We start from the raw sequence: 21,013 nt of genomic DNA, 5'->3' as shown, positions 1-21,013 counted from the left end.
CTTTGATGGGCTTCTCTTGAGGGCCTCCCTGATCACCTCCACAGTTTCATCAGATGTGCGTTTTCTGCCAGAACCTGACTGTCAGTTAACACTTCCAGTGGCTAGGAACTTGTCATGCCAAACCTTAATTGTCTTTACGTCTGGTGGCTTTCGTTCAAACGCATGTCTCAAATGTCTTTAGACTGAAACTGGCTTTTTTGGTTGCTTTACAGCCACACATCATGTCCAGTAGTTTCCTCACAATTGTAATTTGAAATCAGGGAGGTTTCATGTGGACACCCTGTATATAAAACATGTCATTCTTCTTGGCTGTTGTTGCAAAGTCTTTCTTGTAGAGTTTCTCGTCTCACTGATGTTAGATTTTCACAAAGTCTACCTGGACTGTGCATATGAAATTCATTTCATGAAGTGCTGTTCTTTTGCATCAATATGACATACTTTTAAGAAGGAGTAGATGATGCATACTCAGCCTTTTGCCTTCACACCCTTCTCTTATACTTATGATATACACAGATATTATGTTTTTCACTTTTGTCTCTGTATATCCTGCTAAGTGTGTATACAGTGCTGCCATTAGGAAATGCAAGGCTTGGAAAGTGAAAATATGGAACCTTTGGTCATTGGTATGTAATGATTATCGATATTTTATCTTAAAAGCCCTGTTTCAAGTTCTGCAGAATGTTATACTTCCAAGGAATTAATTGATATTGATTTATGAAGTATGTTTATTAATGGTGGGACAATGAATCAACACAGACAACATACTTTCATCTGGTTGATATTTTGAACAAGAACTACTGGTGTCCTAAATGTACTTTCACACTCAAAGGTGTATATGGACATACTGACTTTGTGCTCTGAACAAAGGAGGGACGCTGTTATAGCAAGAACATAATGTTGTCAATGTTCCACCGACATCTTGCATTTTAGTATTATTTTCATGTACAGAGTGTTTCACTCACTCTTGGCCCTGGACTATTAGTCATAATGTAATGAAATTTGCTAGGGATATACCTTGGTGTATGAGAAGCATGGTGACGTCAGAGTGAGTGTTGGAAGTGGTTGTCTTTAGCATCAATGCATGCCTGCACAGGCCTCTTCATGTTACAGAAGATAGCCACCAACACATCAGGAGTCACAGCGTCAATTTCTTGCTGAATGCCGTCTTGCAGTTTCTTGATAGTCCGTGACTTGTTGCGATAGACCTTTCCTTTCAGCATGCCCTATAGGCAGAACTCCGGTGGGGGTAAGATCTGACACGATGTTCAAAGAACAACACAATTTCTGGCATGCGGCATTGGAAGTGTGGAAAGTGGCACCATCCTGCTGATAATAGCCATTATGAAGTTCCTCGTCATCCAACTGGCGAAGAACTCAGACTGAAAGCACACGTCCATATGATTGGCATTTAATGGCAGAATCACCCAGATGCATGTGGATGCCCACACAAGGACTAGAGAGACTGTGGCACCATCTCCAATGAAGTAACAATGCTTCTCACACACCAAGGTATGTCATTAGCAAATTTCATTACATTATGACCAATAGTTTGATTATTATAAACAAAAATCAGGGACCGAGAGCAAGTGAAACACCCTGTATAATGGTTGTGATAACATGATTAATATTTATTTATTACTATATTCATTACTTAATCAAGCTTGACCTGATTAAAAAAAAAATGTGAAAGTCACTAATCTCGAAACAGTAACTGCAAGAGTGTAACAGTCTACAACCAGTGTACTTACTTCCAGCATCTGAAAATTGTGTGTGCAGTTCAGTCTGCTTTTCTGTAATCTTTTCCATGATAATGTCTGCCAAGGTACGTTGTGGTACTGGATTTTTGGACATAAACATTTCCAATGCTCTTGCCTCCTCTTCATTAACATCCTTAAATAAAGAACAACAACAACATACCATAAGTGGGGGTCACAATGAACACAAATTACCCTTTGTAATTGAAGCAAAATATATGGTGTGGTATGGGATCAATGTTTTGTCTACTGAGTATTAAGACTGAGGGACTTGAAAGAGAAATGTTTACTCAAATATGAGAAAATGTAAAAGGTGGTCAAAATATACGGTATTCACAATTGTGTGGCACTATGTAAAACTTCATGTTTAGCGACTGTCAATGAAAAATATTTATTCCCAATCGCTTTAATATTTATTCTAGGGATGGGACAGATTAATCGGTACTTTATTTGTAAAATTACCGATTATTTTACCAATCTAATGTATCTAAAAACATCTTATAATTAGTGCAGAATTCTGCCATGGATACATGCCATACTTCGTTAAAAAAAAGTAAATGTCTAAATAATCAACATCTTTTTCACTGGAGTCACCTAGAAACACACATTTATTAAGGAGGGCAATGAACCATTCAGGACTTCCAGGAACATTTGGAATTTTATATCAGATTGGTAGAATATCAGTTATCGGTAAATTTTATAACAGTACTTCATCTGTATCGGCCAAAATTTCATACCTGCCCATCGCAAATTTATTCTAGATCATATTTTTCTAATTGTGCACATTGCTTATTACATCGTATCTAAAGATATCTGTTTGGCAGTTGCATGAAGAGAAATAGATCATTTTTATTATGTAAACATCTAAAGATGCAATCAGGTTTCTACATGTACATTTACGTGACATTTCCCCAAAATGTGATGAAATTGACCATACACAAAAACTGCACAGAAAAATGAACTGTAAGTTGATTAGAATGAACTACATTGCTTGTTGTATTTATACTTCAATACAGTGTGCTACTCATGTATGGGGAATAAAAGATACAGTTGATAATAATTAGATGTAAATATTGTAAATGTTCACTCAATGAGTTCCTAAGCAGATGGTGACAGAGCCCACTGAAAATAATAGAATCTATATGAGTAAGTTTCGCAGAAAAAGTAACTCGCTTACGTCTAATTACAATAGGTTACATTAAAATTTTTGGTAACAAAATGAGTACGAAAGCTGATTTTACATTATACAGGGTTGAGCAAAATTCATAATAGGATATAATTCACATAATATGGCAGTGCTGTATGTGCTTAGGTGGGAAATCAACATGAGTTACATTGACGTAACAAAGGTAAAGCTGCCACACATTCACTCTTGGCCATATGTGGAGGTGATGTGCCACCATCTGATGACATCTGCATTTATTGCACCCCCCCCCCCCCTATGGTACTCATATATTGGAGGCTGGGTGAACCCCAGAGCATCTCAACGTAGGGGCATTACTGGAACAAATACCCTCTGAAATCACCGACGTGGCAATCAGATGAGCACACTCGACCACCATGACTCTATATATTGAGGAAATTGTGATATTAGCATCATGGACAGAGGAGCATCACATATTTGACATAGAAACTTAATTTTAAAATAATGAGTCACTCCATTGCCATTTTGGGTTAAAACATCACAGAAAGTCTGCAACCACTGGATGATCATAAGATGGAGGGAACAGGTCTGTGATATTGTATCGAACGTATGACAGTTGTTAAGTTTCCTCCAGAAGACCAGAACCAGCGCACATCCCATTGTTGAAGCCCAAAACTTGCACTTTAAAACCGCACGGCCACCGTGCAGGGCATTTCAAGAACACATATGATTTTATTGTGTTGAAGTATTGTGAAGTACGGTTTCTGCGAGTTTTCAGGGTTTTTTTTGTTATAAGTTTGCATTTGCATGTATTTAAATTTCGATTAACGTAAAAGGTCTGCCATCACAGTGGTGGCATTTACATGCCCCTGTAGCCAGGGGAAGTGTATAATTCAGTAGAACCTCACTCTATACCATGCACTGAAGCTTCAATATGCTTATTTGCCCCTTATTATTAATTGTGATCTATAAACAAACAAACAAAAAAAAAGGTCGGATCAGCCATCTGCAAACTACATATAACAACATTCCATATTGTACTTACACTTTATTTTTTTTGCACTCGCACAGAATAGTTACACCTCAGTAGATATGTCCAACTTCTCAATGTAGCCTCCCTTCAGCTATATAACTTGCTCCAGCGGTGTGGCAACTTCTCCAGGCCCTCCTGGAACCACTTTCTTGGAGTATGTCACACCCACATCCAGACAGCAGCTTGGAAGTCGTCGACGTCTGCCAAATGATGTTCAATGGCTCCCTTTATGCTTCCACTGCATGGATTAGGCCTTGGTCTCCAGTTCATAGAAATGGAGCCAAGTGTCATCGCCACTCACAAGTTTGGACACGAGACCTTCTGGATCCTGGTGGTGACATTGCAGGAGATCATGACTCACATCCTCACGCTGTCGTCTCTGTGCTGCACTTAGAGCTTTGGGAACCACCTGGCAGACACCGTCCCCAGTTTAAGGTGTTTGTGCACATTGCGATGCAGGGTGATTCTGACGAGTCCCGTAGCTGCTTCCATTTCCGAGAATGTTATGCCCCCCTTCTCCTGAATAGCCGTTCCACTTCTGAGATGGTCACTGGCGTCATCACTGTCAGTGTCCTTGTGGAACTGGTTCCCTTCTCTGTTGTGCGGCCCTGTTTCCAGCCATCCACCTAGTTCTACACAATTTTTCGTGACAGTGCATGCTCTCCACACACTGCTATCAATTATTTCTCTTGTAGTCTACGGTTATTACAAGTATAAAAACACAGTTTTTCGTTGTGACGTTTCAGGAGAACACATGCTCCCTTCATCAGACATTTATTTTTAGTTTGACTAAAGATACAGTTACGGTGTCTGTCAGGTGGTTTCCCAAAGCTCTAAATGCAGCACAAAGACGACGGCGTGAGGATGCGAGTCGCGATCTCCTGCAACGTCACAACCAGGATCCAGAAGATCTCGTGTACAACGAAAAACTGTGTTTCTATGCTTGTATAACCGTAGACTACAACAGAAATAATTCTAGAATGCAAGCAATACGTGCATACAAGAAAAACTGCTATCAATTGCCTGTGAATCTCTGCTGTGGCTACACCCTCCTTCCACAGAAACCCCGTCATCCAGCACTGTTGCTGCTGATCGCTCTCCATGCTGTCCCCACATTGTACTAACAGCTGTTGGCGAAATACGCTGTGGCTCACAGGTATTACACCCCTCTACCTTGTGCTGACACCTGGGAGCAGACCTATGTACTACCCATTAGCGACCATTATGACAAGTCAAATGGTGGACTGTGGATAGTGGGAATTTGGAAAGTGTAAATCAATATGGAATGCCACTCGTAGAAGAAGATAGTCCCTGAAGCCTTGACTTCTATGTAGTCAAAACATGTGAAATATATGCATAAATCTACACTATGAATAATTTCCTGCATTTCCAAACATTATATTTGTTCAAGTGGATATTTTGGAAATTTTGTCAGGCCCAACGTGAACTGCTGATCCAGAATCAGCAGGTATCATTTGCAAAATATAGTGATAGTCAATGGTCCCATGACTTCTGTAGTGTGATTTTCATGACTTAAAACAAGTGAAAGCAAGATGACGGGCCTGCACAAACGGATAAAAATTACCAAATAATTACAGAAACCAAACTTTGAATATTTGCCACATAAAATATATCTGCATTAATCAATGAAAACTAGAAACATGGTTTAAAACATGTACTCTGAACAGAAAATATATGGAGGAAATCCTTGCTTGGCTACATATAAAGGAAAAAATACACAATCCCATAAAAATCTTGAGTTCTACTCAATAAGAAACACACTGATAAAAATATTACAACTTACAACATCTTCATAGTAAGCTTCTTCTGTGTCATCTTCAGATTTCTCCTCTTCATCTGAGTCTATGGACAGGCCACCCAATTTAGGGGCCTGCAGATTGGGAGGTTTCTTACCCTGCACCCCAACATCTTCTTCCAATTCCTGTTGCTGCTCATGCGCCTGACGCAAAATTTGCTGTGACAACCGAGCATCTACAAACTGAAAAGAAGAAAGAAAATACAATAAATATGCCATGTATAAATTAAAATTCATACATGCTCAAAAAATTTTAAACTTTATACATTAATATACATCCTTGAAATCAAATATTAATAAATAAATTATGGAATTTGGCAGTGGTTCCCAAAGCATGCACTGTGCCACCCTGGTTGGTTTTCAGGGGCACCGCGAAATGTTCCAATATTTTCAGTGAAATGATATGATTGACCCAAATATGTGCTTATTTAGTACTTTTTACACACAAAAAGTTTCTGAATTTGACATATGTGTTTATTTTTTAACTTCAGGCAAGCATCACTAACTGAGCGTTGCACGTGTTAGATAGTCCTACATTCTGACTTGGGCATCGTGGAAATGTCTTGCAACACTAAGGGTGCCGTGAAATGAAAAAGTTTGGGAAACCCTGGTTATATCATTCAATAAAAAAAAACTGCTATCTTTCAACAATAGTAATCGCAAGTAAAAGCTACTTTGGGATCTAAATTTATCTTGTAGTAGCATACTGCTTTTAAGCATTAAAGGGGAGTATATATATGCATCTTGTTCTGAATATATATTATGAATAGTGAAATTTTTAATTATATTGAAACATATAATAGTTTAATATTAACATTTGTTTCATTTTTTGTGACATCAACGGCGCAAACTTGTTTTAAATTCATTTTATGCTCAGATAGTCTCCGAATCTTTACGTCTAGGGTTACCAGATATCCGGTTCTTGCCAGACATGTCCTGCATTTTAGCTTTATGTGTGGCATGCATGAGGAATTTGAAAAATATCATAAATGTCCTGCATTTTGAATGTCACATAATATTAATTAGGAAAATACATGTTTCAGTTAAATAAATGGAAATCATGCAAGTTACAAGTCTATGGACTGCACTCCCAAACTCAATAGTGAAATTTATATGATTCTGTCATTGTCCACAAAGAAAATAAAGGTTGTTGCTAGAACATTAAGGCCACAGGTGATGATGTCACTGTTCAGTTCCTCAGTGGATTTTTTTGCCTTAGGGTTTATACTGATGGAACAAAGTGTTTCCCATTCTTATTCAATATTTTGCTTGGAAAGCAGGGGGTACAGAGATCAAATGAATTAGAAACTACCCTGGATGAAACTTCTGAAACCATTTCAAGTGACGGTAATTGCTGAATATTTATTTGCTACTCCAGGTCATAATGAGAGAGTACTTTCATGACCATTAACACAACGGAGCCAAGGGAGAAATATTTTTTTTAAAAAGTCTGTAAAAATTTTGGTACTGGTGTTCAGTATAATTTCAAAGAGTTTGACTGTTCAGTCTCTCGTAAATATATTTTGACTAAACATGAAATTTTGATAAAAATTGGCTCTTCTGAGAAGTATAAATTAAAACATGTAGTAAGAAATTCATTGTTTATAGAGAAACCACAAGCAAAAAAAAAAAACCTGTGGAGACCCACGACTCCTGTGCACCACATGGACGGTGGGGGGGGGGGGGAGAGTGGAGCATGCTTCCTTATGGCCGGAGTTGCACGGAAGAAGGGGGAGGTGCTGTGACCGATTACTGTGGGCCACGTATAACAAGTTGCACGTAAGACGAAAGGATGTTTGTTTTGATAAGAGTTTGATATCAAGGAACAGAAATTGTGCGTAGGAAGAGTGTTTGGTTTCAGTGAGCATGTTTAGTTACATGTGCTGAGCCATGATCCTAGCAAAGCAAAACAACTAGGACAATGGATTGCATAGTGTCGAAATAGGAGCTGTAGCCAGACGGGTAAGAAACTGAATGCCATTGGAGAACATTGCATGGCATGATTATGTTAAGACCAATCACAGTCTTCGAGTTGTAATGGGGCGAGTGGTGAAAAAATTGCACTAATAAGTTCATTAGTCATCCGAAAAAACGTAAGAAGATACATTGTTATGTGTAATTCATGTTGTAAAATTTGTGTCACTTATTTACTTAGGAGAGGCATGTTGTGCATGAGAACACGGAGAAATCATATGCACTGAACTCCAACTGCATGTGCTACTTTTTACAGCCTGGATAAAGTGATGACCTAAACACTAGAGAAATGGTTATCAACCTTCGGGATACGTGCCTTGGTAAATTCTTTATTCAAAAGTCAATGACTGGATCCCAAGAATTTTCCTCGAAATACCTTTCCAGTATTTAACATTTTATACATGAATTAACATGTACCCTTGAAACTAAATACTGATAAATGAATTCTGGCATGACAACAAAATTAATACATTGTCATAACAACATTTGAAAATGGTTAGGCTAAGTTCAGAGTTCCACATATGTGCAATAGTTATAATAATTTAATCATATGATTGCTCAAAATTTATTCATATAATGCAATTAAATGACTGAAATTACTATTTAAACTAATTTTATTAAATATGATGTTTAAAAAAGCCAATTTGCATATCATGACAAAATTATCAAATTGTGCAATATTTTGAATTCATATTCATAACAGTTATTTTTGACTGACAAAATGAAAAAGAAATATCTTCTATCATATGTGTTCTTTCAGACAAGCAAGATAAGTTACATTCAAATTTATAATTAAATTTATTGAACTTGTGTACTGTGTGGCTGCCTTAGCCGAGACCATGGACGGAAGTGCGCATGTGCCAACCGGACGTGTTGAGTGGCTAAATAGGGGTGACGGCACTTTGGCCAGGACGTGGGTACCTTGAAAATCGTCTGCTGTGGAAACAACAATGAAGTTTCAGCACAGTAATATCGACGCCAAAATACATAGAGAGGTGTTAATTATGTAAGGGTTCAGAACTAAATTAAAGCCATCCAAATACTATATCAGCAAACAGAACATATTAGGACAGTATTCATCACGTCACATTAGTAGATAAAGTTGTTTGTAAACCAGTAGCTTTGTTTTAGATCATTCAATTAAATTGATATCCTTAGTAAATATTATAATTAGCACAAATGTATACAGCATTAATCAGGATAGTATTCACTAATAATAGTGTTATTGTATATAGTATTATAAATATAAATGTAGTAACTGAATGGTTTGTGACATTTTCTAGTATAACGAGGGTGTTTTGTAGAATGTCCAACAGGGGACCAAAACGTTCCAATTTTCTTTATTTCACTTCAAAATGGTTTCTTGTGAATTGAAAGAGCCATCCCAAATCACAAACCCAACACAGCAAGCGGTAATAAACACAAGCGAAATACTACAGTAGTTTGGCTAGTGCTTGCTTCTCCCTGCTTCCCCTCTCGCGTTTGGAATCGTCCTTTCGAGGTAGTTTCGTCTTCCTTGGCCAGACTGTACATTTGCATTGGCATCAAGGTTTATATACAAAGGTCAACTCTTTAAAATTGTTCAATGTATAATATGATGTCATTCTTGGTATTTTGTATCAACATTCAAAAAATGGTAATTGTAATCATTAGATAAGTATATTGTGATATACATTGTAAAATAGCTGTAACAGAACAAATATGTATATTTACTACACAAACATTCAAGCTGTTAAGCACTTATTGACAAAAATATAAAACAAAAACAATTGAAGATAACACATTCTAAAAAATCGAGCTTGAACTAGTTACTCTGATAGTAGTTGTCTGTGACTTTAAAGGAATCTCATGATGGAACAAAGATAAGTACAGATAGATATAGCAATATGGCATTGATACATATTTGTACAATTATTGTTGCTTTTAAAGCATTAAACTTGGCAATTTGATAATAACTTGGATGCTTAAGCTATATAGAAGCCTTTTATGAATCTTTAGTGAACTTTGATTATGATATAATCTTTAAAAAAGATTGGAAAGTTGTGGAATGGCACTCCCATGTATAAAATATGTCATGTTGAATTTGAAGCAGTGAATATGTATCTGCTTTCATCTTCCTGAACAAGCAAGCTTATAAATGCTACAAGTCCTCAAATGAATGCTTTGAGGAAAGTTATATAAAGTGACAAACATATGTTCAACATTTGGATGTGATTTAGCCAGATGCTGAGTTTTGAAAACTGAAGATCAGGATTGTAGAAGGCTTGGATGAGGAAATTGGCATGTTGAGTAGGCTCGGTGGTGGAATGGATGCATGCTAAATTATAAAAATGGGGACTTACTCTATCTCAAAAAGAGATAATAATATAAATATTTTCTTCTTATAAATAACACTTATATGTTATAAATGTTCTTCTTTATAAATGCATAATTTGATTCTGTTGTAATTTTTGTTATTTCTAGTTTGTTTTTTTATCAATATAATAATTATAAAAATACTTATAATTGTTTGAGAATAAAACTATTTATCAGCATATGTAAATCGAAATTTCCTTTTCAATATAGAACCATAGCTTTCTACTGTGCTAATACTGAGTTTGAATTGAGACTCTCATATATACTGGATTAATCACAAAGAGTAATAATAGTTCGATTAAGTGTGGGCATGTTGACAAATACAAAAATAAGCAGTTGCACACAGTGGTGTGGATCCCACTTTAAACTGTAGGTCCAGTCTTCACTGTGCATAAAATGGACTTAAAAAAGAAAAACTCACAACTCAAATATGCCATTAGGATTATGTTATTTGTCTAGCACTTTCAGCAGAACCTGTCACTGTATAGTTGATATGAGGGGCTGGTACCGAGCTGCAGTCTGTCGGTTGAGAAACAGTACACTAGAAGAGTACCTTACAACGTTCACTGATCAATTTTGAACTAACATTTCTCCATGCGCTGGCTGTTTCAAACAAAAGCAGTCACTTTCTTAACGGGCAAAACACAGGCTCTTTACATGATGATGAAGGCAAATTACAGCCAATATATGCACCAAGAAACTTGATAAAGCCAAAAGAACGTTGTGTTTAAATCTTAAATCATTGTACATGTCAATACTTTATTACATCAACAAATTAGAGATCCAAACATATTGTAGGGCCTCCGGTTGGGCTCTCTTCTAAAGTTTAAATATAGCTCATTGGGGGTGAAGTCTTCACTGCACATACGTGAACAACAAACCGAGACGACACGATGCATGGTATTGAGAAAACAGCCCAATTCGGGTGACATGTGCAGCTGTAGTGACATGTGTCACTTCAGTTCGAAAGGTTCAACTTGGGTTCACTTCCAAGCAAAACGTGCCACTTGCAGTTTGTCGCCTGTCACGTGTTGCTTGTCACATCGATGTGAAATCTCCCTAAAAGTTTATCATTCTTTTATCAATTCGATAAATACCCATGGAGACTCTACAGCTGTTTTTTAACCAAGTTCGTTTTTATTTCGAGCAAAAACTTTTTTACACTTTAGTAACTTTTGCCGCATGCTGAATGTTCATGTAGAGCATGATTTTTTGTTTCATGTCTGCAAAATATCCACATAGACCAGTGTAAGTTTCATGTCTCTATCACTTTTTGTACAAAAGTTACGCACATTCAAAGTTTTGGCTGTATGACTTTTCAGACACCCTGTTGAAGATATGGCAAATATGTGTATTCAGTAAATGTAAAATTATTTAGATAATTCCAAAATATGACATTATGAAACTCTAAACTGAGACTGCAATTGGTAAAAAGCAATTTTTTTAAGGCAGCTTTTTTATCGAAAAAAAGTCCATTCACAAAAGCTGGCTTTTTTGTAACTCTATGATTTTGTGAAGCTTTTCTTGCATAATGCAAGCAGTTCTATAGACGTATAATTATAATTTTACATTTTAGGAATAAAAATGACCATTTAGAATATCCCGACTATTCAGGATTGATGGCATTTTTTCTTCTAACCCTGAAACTGACTTTAGGAATCTCGCACACCCCTAAGGCAATGAAAGCTAATCTTAATCAAAACACAAAACAATAACACCATAGCCATGTAGGAGTATATTTATAATCCTACGAGCACCAAACCTGTCTTGCCTAACTAACTCATGTAAGCACGTAAGTGTGCGCTTATGGCCATGTATATAATTCAATTCATATAGAAAATAAATGTGTACCTTTACGATATCGGAACTGCACAACTGGAGCTTGGGCATGGCAATGAAAACCAAATATAATATTACAGTATTCGAGAAATCTTTTAATAAAACATTGGAATCATTGCCATAATGAAACTTTATTCACTGCTCATCACCTTCTCTATCACCAGACTGAGCAACTATAAAAAATGCTATAGTGGCCTGAAACACGTGTATACGTCAGGAATTCAAACCATTATAAAATATAAAAAAGAAAACACTGTGCTTTGAATAATATAACTACCAACAAACTTTGTTTTAATCATACCTCACAAATACAAACCTGGTAGTTGATACTTAGCAAATATCGACAACGACACGATAGAACAATAAATTCAGGGTTATTACCTAATAGCATGAGATATCATGGGGGCTGTTGACAGTGACGTGCACTGAGGAGTAGCTAGTCTAGCAGAGATAGATCAATCAATCTCACATCTCGAATTATATTCAAATCACAATATCTATTGTCTTGTTAAAGCCACCACAGCTCATATGCAACACCTTTTTTTCCACGCTCTTCTCATCCATTGTGTTCTCCGCGGGCAAAGCTGGCTGGATACCCTAGCTCGCTCTTCTTCCGCCAGACCAATTTCCAGGTAGAAACGGGCGCCCGAAAGAAAAGGAAGATTTCTACCTCTAACTCCCTTGCCCCCTCTCCCCGCTGCAATGGTTGAAAGCCCGTGCTTTCAGGTCCCCAAGTCTATCTCCTATAGGACAGATAGGGGATTGGTTTCTCATAATAGATTTTTTTGTAAATCCACTAAAGAACTCAGGGTAAAATTTTCTGCAGTTCTCTGTATTTACACAACATTTTACACGTTGTACAATATGAATGTATAATATGGGATGTAGTTTTATTATTTATGAAATGGGAACGTGTTATGTGCAGACAATAATGTTAAGCTTTCTTTCTTTTTTTTCAAGTATGGAATATATAATGATTAAATTACAAATATGTGCTCGGGCTCTCTCTCTCTCGTTTTAGTAGTGTTTTATTTAAATATACTACTCTTGGCCTCTAACAGTCATAAATACGGATGTATTTATTTGGGCAAGAGAACGTGCGTTCATATTGTTGTTGGATTGGTTTATTTTACTTCGCTTTTCTGCCACATTTGGTTATCGCGAAAATGAGGATGAGTGATGATATGTTGAAATTGATGATGGGACCTCATATGAACAATAGAGGCCAGGATTCGAACCCTTGATGAGTGCGCATTCTTGTCCTCTGTGTTGTACTCTGCAGTGAATAATGAAATAATTTGGAATGAGAAATGTATCTCAGAACTCAAAAAGCCAAATGAATATTATTGAAGAAACTACAAAAAAGTGTGTTTTGTTTCTGTGCATAAAGTAGACTTAAAACACCAAATCAACCAACCGTGGGGGAGTGGTTATCACAGCGCGATACGACACCAGGAGTTCCGGGTTCGAACCCCATCCTGGGCATGGGTGTTCTTTGTGTTTGTACCTTCGTTAATTTTATCGTATCATTTTCGCAATTAACCAAATGTGACAAAAAAGCGACGCTAAGTAACAAAAATGAAATCAAATCATTGATTGATTGCTCGATTTGGTTTATTTTACTTCCTTTTTCCGCCACTTTTGGGTAATCGCAAAGATGATACGATAAAATTGATGAAGGGACACACACAAAGAATACCCATGGCCAAGCCGAGATTCGAACCCAGGATCTCTGGCTTAGTAGTCATATCAAATCTTTTTTATTTTCAAATGGGAGTGGAGGTTACGTGCACTTTTTTTAGTACTCATTCATCATTTTGTAATCTTTTCTTGTTATTGACATTCTTTTTTTTTTAGGAATACTGGGCCCTAAAGGGGGGAGGGGTGTGACCCACACCAAGCTCCCCCCTTGAGCACGCCACTGACTGCTACCTCAAGTGTCGACGTCACCGCACGTCACTGGCTGTTGTCCTACTGTAGTGTACCTCTTCGAGAATTATGTTCACTTTTTTGTAATCAGCAGATTTCGATGATTTGCTTAATATAAAATGGGTTCCAGCATGTGGAACACACAAATAACAGTGATATTTGATTCCACTGGCCCACATAAGTAAAAAACTGCCATTTCGGTGTATTTTCGCCGTTCTTTATTAGCAAAATCAGTTTGTATGCACACTCAAATAGCGAAAGAACGCGTCGAAAAAAACTATCAGTTCCAATCATAACATAACGACGTAAAATTATAATTGCTGTTTTGGAATGTAGGGTTGGGTGCTGTAACCTGTCAAGTTAAGTCCCAATATGCGCAGATCGCTGTGGAACACTTCCTATGACATCATTCTCCCCCACCACTCTTCCACGTAGTGGTCTGGCCTTGAGAGTACCAGTGGTGCCAACTTAGCAAAATTAAGCTAAAACAAATATGACAAACTATTTTCATTGTTTAGCGTGACGGTGCCGGCTCATATTATATCAGTGGTTCATTTTATTTAATCCGGCCTTTGAAATTGCGTGCGGTGCGCGGATCGTAAACTGTAGTATTACGCATGCACGTTAAGGTTTATAACTACAGGACGAAAGACATCATTTTATGAATGCGACATTGAGCAGTGGCCTGGTTTTTTTAAGCCGAGCAAAGTGGGGGTTCTTTTGTTTATTGTACAACAATCACTACAAGAAGGCAATTTGATAACACACTTGCCTATGTTCTTTTCTAAAGCATTGAAATCTTCTTGCTCTTTACTCTTGGCTACATATTTTTGAAATACAAGCTCTTCTTTTATATCTTATTGATATCAGTATGCAAACAATATTTCACAGTTGTTTAACCCTATCTTTCTTTATCTGACGTCACAACTGCAGGCACTATTTTCACCCCCTTCTGACTCCATCATTCGTGTGGAAGAGGTTCTTGTTTTCGGAGGTGTTTCTCTGCTGTTGGAGTGGTGTGTTTGCGTGTTAGAACAATGGTGAGTGCGCGAGGCGAATTATGCGAATGTTGTCTCTGAAAATCAAATCATGGCAGGTCAACAAAATCCACAATCTGCTCTGGAAAGCCCCTTAGAGGACAGGCCAGATAAATTGTTTACAATTTTGCAACATATTTGTGAAATCAGGAGGAGTTACATAAAAATAAATACATAAACATTCAAATTCAGTTAAAAATACTCAGACAATTCCATTCCGCTCCCTCCAGGCTGCAAAAATTCTGCGAACCAACGTCGCCGCGGAGAAGGGAGTGGGGAAATGTGGTGTGAGGTGCGCAACAGCTATTTGCAGCATCTTGATTTTAAACTTGTCAAGTTATATATTCACTTGCGCGAAGCCTTCGGCCTGTTCTGCTTGACGCTAAGGTAACAATCTAAGGCAACAGATGGATGTACTTTACTTCATAATAACACATTTCCGCGAGCTAAAAACAACTGATAACCTTCATAAACAACATAATCTTCATAAAGGATGCGAAATATTGCACTTTCTCGAGGGGGTACAAAAGGGTCATGAGTACCAGCACTGCTTCTTTTAAAATCTTAAACAATGAATATTTTTATGGTACCATTTTGGTATGGGGAAAACACCTTTCACTCCTTCATTTAGTCTTGTTTGACATTGGTAGCTACTTACCTATTATGCATTGCCAAACATTCTTTAAGGTGGAATTTTGATTTTGTCACGAAAATAATTTTAATTTGTCACATTACGAGTATTTATTGTTCTTCCTTTTTTCGCTTTCGTAAGGCACAATATGGCGGGCACAGTGTGACGTATCTTGGATCAGTGAGTATGCAGTGTTTCCAATCTTCGTAACCGAAAAATACCTGAATAGCCCCAGAAACCATTGACGGATAGCCCCAAAAACCATTTACGGATAGCCCCACGAACCATTTCCGGCAAGGTTAGGTTAGGTTCAGTTAGGCAAGCATAGTTAAAATTTTGTTCGTAAAACAAGTTAAAATTTTGTTCGTAAAACAATGTGAAACAGCTAAAAAAAAAAATCACTTCACTTCTTGCAAAACAATGGCATGGTTGGAAACACTGACAGCGGGTTACGTCATCAAACATACGGAACATCCGGTCCACGTACAGGAAGAACAGCAATTGTGCATCAGAGATATATTTCTCTTAAAAAATACATGATTTCCTGGTCAAATAGATTCAACGATGAAAGAAAATACCTCCACGAACTTTCAAAATGCTACAGAAACTCATTTCCGTAAGTAGTTTCGGAGCGAATTGACAATTAAGAGAAAGTCTCCAATTTTGTTAATTTTCAGTATACTAACTAATTTTGGCCTCCTTAACACGAATCTGTTGTAAAAAACCGGGGGTTACGTCTGGAAATTTGAAAAAAAGCCTATTGAATTTTTTTATATACAGCGTGTAACAAAAGTCCGGGGACACTTTAAAAAATTTATTATAGCCAAACAAGTAGCATTACAAAGTAATGTACATCATTTTAAAGAGTAAAGTTGTAAGTTTTTTCTCATTGCAGGTGTTACATGTAGTTCCATATATCGTCGCTAGGTGGTGTCATAATAGAGTTGGGACTTTCTGGAGCTGGTCTTTGTATTTAGGATATAACGTTTGCACTAACTGTAGTCGATCCGGTTTCATGTTTAATTTTGTACGCAAAACACGCCACATAGTCATTGTTGACATTTCCAACTCATGTGAAGCTCTGCATATAGATTTTCTCGGACTCCTTGTGAAAGCTTCTCTCACTCGCTCAATGTCATTTTCACTCACACCTGGCCGACCACTTCTCTTCTTGACACACAAACACCCAGTTTCAACAAACCTTACATGCTAATTGTAGATTGCCTTCCTGGTTGGTGTTGCTTTGCCGTACTTCTTCCTAAATTTTCGTTGGACATCCGTTGCACTTTTGTTTTGTCAAATTCTAGCATGCAGAAAGCCTTCTCAGCTCCAGAGCCATCTTGATTATGACACCACCTAGTGATGATATATGGAACTACATGTAACACACAATCAGAATAAAACTTACGGTAACATTATTGTATGAGGGAAGCGGATTCCTTCAAATTTACAGGAGAAAGTACTAACTAACTAACTAACTCCCTAGCCTTCTTAAACCCGAAGGTTCATGGCTGCAGCAACACAGGCCTTCCATCTTTCACTATCTTGAGCAAGTTCTATATACTCTTTTTCATCCCTACCTATTTCCCTTAGGTCCATCTCAACGTTGTCCCTCCATCTTCGTCTTGGTCTTCCTACAGGTCTCTTGCCATCAGGTTTCCCAAGAAGAATCCTGTAAACTCCTCTTTCTTCTCCCATTCGTGCCACATGGAAATATACTTACGGAAATAATTTTCTTTAGCGTTTTGGAAGTTCCTGAATGTAGATTTGATCCATTTTAATGTGAATGCGTGTTGTTTTCGGCACGAGAGTGCAATGTTCTGTGTGCTAAGATGATGCAACCCCGTAGCCAGTGTTTCAGCCTCGCCGTGTTTTCACAAGAACATGACGTGTCGAGTATTTTCAATTTTTTTTTTAACTATGCTTGCCTAACCTAACTTAACCTCACCTAACCTTACGGAAAATTGTTTTTAGGGCTAACGTGAATGGTTTTTTAGGCTAACGTCAATGGTTTTTGGGGGTAACGTCAATGGTTTGTGGGGCTAACGTCAATAGTTTGTGAGGCTAACATCAATGGTTTGCGACATATTAGCATAATTTCAAATCCGGGCACAAAAGTAGGTATTTTCCGGTGAATGAGGTTGCAACACTGCATAAATCGACAAAACACTCTCAGAACGCCCCCGAAATCAGTACGCTATCACGGCCATAATGTGTTACAGATTCGAAACAACAAGTAACAGTAAGTACTCGTAAATCTAAGAAATAGACATTGATATGCATTATTTCACTTTACGAAATGCTCCACATTCGAAAATAACACGTTAGCAATGTAAAGAAGTCCGAAATATATGATTCGTAGGTGTTTCCGTAATACGATAATAGTACCAAACTTACAACTTTACTCTTTGAAATGATGTACTTTGTCACTTTGTAATGCTACTCGTTTGGCTACAATAATTTTTTAAAAGTGTTTCCGGACTTTTGGTACATGCTGTATAGGTGTACATGCGTAGTTTTACGAACGAAATGTTATAACTATGCTTGCCTAACCTAACTGAACATAACCTTTCGTGAATGGTTTGTGGGCCAATGATCACTTTCAATAAGGAATTCCTAGTTTTGTAGCACATAACCGACGAACAAAGTTTCACAGAACATGCCATTTTTCCTGAAATCAGCGGTGGAGTATATGAGTAGTTTTACGAACAAAATATTATAACTATGCTTGCCTAACCTAACTAAACCTAATCTAACCTTACCTGAAATGGCTATCTGTGAATGTTTTGTGGGCCAATGATCATTTTCAATAAGCAATTCCTAGTTTTGTCGCACGTAACCACCGAATAATGTTTCATCACTATGGAACACGCCATATGGAGAATTATGGCGGTAAATAACGTTATTTTACAACTTCTACATGTAAATGTACAATTTTAACATGCGACCCCCACATCTCCAGACACTTCACCAGGAGTGCATAAGAAATTTTTCGATGATGAAGCACATATTTAGGGGTGAAATGAGCTAATGGAACCTAACCTAACATCGTAGGTATACCTCGTTCCCGTGAATGGTAAGTGACAGAAAGTGTAAAAAGAAAAACTGGTAAATGTCTGTTATATCGGAGACACATTTCTAACACATATTTTCAGTTTCAAATAGTTCATACTTACCAATTCTGTATTGCGGAACCTATTTCAAGGTGCCATTATGCTTTTTACACGAAAATAACTTCGATTTTTCACATTACGAGTAATTCTTTTGGGTCATTTCTTCCGTTGCGGAACATAGAATATTTCACGCACAGCTGTGGATCATCACGCGTCGTGCTTGTGTTTTGTCGATTTGGAGTGGGCATGCAGTGTTGCAACCTTCTTAACCGAAAAATACCTACTTTCGTGTTCATTATGTCATCACAAACCATTGACGGATAGCTCCAAAAACCATTCCCGATAGCCCCAAAAACCATTGACGGATAGCCCCGAAAACCATTCACGATAGCCCCAAAAACCATTCACGAAAGCCCCAAAAACCATTCACGTTAGCCCCACGAACCATTTCCGGCAAGGTTAGGTTAGGTTAGGTAAGCATAGTTAAAAAAATAAAAATAAAAAAATTCTGGTAAAAAAAGGCACGTTTGGAAACACTTCTTCCTCCCGCGAGACCGCGTGACTTTCGACACTCGCGCCATCTGCAGGTTCATAATGGAAACAACGACATAATGTTGTCGCTTCGCACAAAAGGCTACTTTATTACATCAAAAGTGCTTATTTTCTGTTGTGTAGCATTCCATAGTGACAAAATACCTCCACGAAGTTTGATAAATGCAACAGAAACTCATTTCCATAAGTAGTTTCTCCTGTAAATTTGAAGAAAAGTGTCTCCGATATAACAGACATTTACCGAAAAACTTACTTACCCTAAGAGATGCAGGAGCGCCGACTGTCTGCTACCGTAAGAGATGCCAGAGCACCGGCATTCTGCTAGGACGGTTTTGAACGATGCACTGAATTGTCACTGGGGATAAACGTATTTTACACTATCTAGAAGTTTTTGGGGAATTTTTGGAACCTGTTCTTCTTTAACACGCATTCACAACGCGGACACAAATACGAGCACGCAGTGTTGTTAACTCCCTTCGGTTACCACCAAAAAGGCAAGGAGGACGTAAACTAGACTCTAGCCCTTACCGTAGTTTCATTACCTGTTTTTGATCGGCCGAACACCTCTCACTCGTTTATTTCGTCACCTTTTCCATTCGTATTTAACTATTGTGCATTGCGAAAGATTGTTTAAGGTGGGATTTTGCTTTTCTGACGAAAATAACGTCAATAATAGCACCACGAACCATACACGGATAGCCCCCAAAACCCTTCACGATAGCCCCAAAAACCATTAATAAATAGCCCCACGAACCATTCACACCAAGGTTAGGCTAGGTTAGGCAAACATAGTAATATCGTGAAAAACACATGATTCACAGCTTTAGCAGATTCTACGATGACAGAAAATATCTCCACGAAGTATCCAATTGCTAGAAAAACTCATTCGAGTAAGTAGTTTCACGAGAAATTTACCGTACTTTCTTGTGTAAAAATGAAGAAATCCGTTATTCCGATCAACAACTGTTACCGTAGTTTCTCCTGTAAAATTAAAGAAATGTGTTTTCCCTATATCAAAATGTTACCAATTTTATTATGTGGGCAAGTTTTTCCACTATAATTAAACCAATTGAAATTTGAACTTACTTGTTCATCCTCGTCCTTTGGTTCTCGTATCTTAATACGAACAGTTGGTTTTGCATACATATCTTGCTCGATCTGATTGTGGAGAGAGCAGGATCTCTTGCTACTTTTCATTTTCTTTGTTTTGCCCATATTTGCGTCCTTCACTACTTATCGGGTGCACATAAACATACCAAAAAATATCCTCACGTGTATCACTTGGTTTGGTCGTCACTTCAACAGCAGAGGCAGGTAAATCAAAAAGTATGTGGGTCTCACTTATCACACACCGTATTGAGCACTTCCGTCTACTGACGTCATGATAAAACGTCCACTTGTTAGCGTAGACATGTTAATTTTATGACTCTTAGCATAGATAATACCTTTTGATTAAACTACCAAAAAATACAGTGTATTTATTCCAAGAGCCCTGAACCTTTGGAGTTTAAGCCTGAACCTAACAACAAAACCCGCGTTGACGTCAATAGACGAAGGTGCTAAATATCGTGTGTTATAAGTGAAAGCCCACAAATTTAAGCAAAGGTCTTGGTAAATATCCCCCGCCGTACGATAAACTGCAGAAAATTCAATTCTATTCTAATATTTTTAAAATACATAAAGTAACTAATAACAACATGCCACAACTAAAAATAAATTGAATAAAAACTATATAACGCGATTTTATGTAAAATTATGCACATTGACTATTAACAAACGATTACGTGTAGGTACAGTGGGACTAATCGTATAAACCCCAAACCATTCGACCTAAAT

At 37.5% G+C, this 21,013-nt stretch overlaps 1 protein-coding gene across 1 annotated transcript in view; it reads right to left on the bottom strand.

Moving 5' to 3' along the window:
* The window catches only part of bys (Bystin), a 47,824-nt gene extending 27,323 nt beyond the window's left edge, over window positions 1–20,501 (bottom strand). The window contains exons 1-3 of the mRNA XM_083129773.1: window positions 20,264–20,501; window positions 5,736–5,930; window positions 1,749–1,890 (exon numbers count right to left, since the gene is read on the bottom strand). Coding sequence (XP_082985899.1) covers window positions 1,749–1,890; window positions 5,736–5,930; window positions 20,264–20,392 — 466 coding nt within the window. The 5' untranslated portion in view covers window positions 20,393–20,501. The remainder of the gene's footprint in view (window positions 1–1,748; window positions 1,891–5,735; window positions 5,931–20,263) is intronic.
* Between the last annotated feature and the right edge of the window lie 512 nt (window positions 20,502–21,013).

This window comes from Lepisma saccharinum, chromosome 10, assembly GCF_977018435.1.
Source record: "Lepisma saccharinum chromosome 10, izLepSacc3.1, whole genome shotgun sequence".
In the NCBI taxonomy this organism is placed as follows: Eukaryota; Metazoa; Arthropoda; class Insecta; order Zygentoma; family Lepismatidae; genus Lepisma; species Lepisma saccharinum.
The sequence above is the reverse complement of the archived record's forward strand: the minus strand, read 5'-3'. Positions and strand labels throughout refer to the sequence as shown.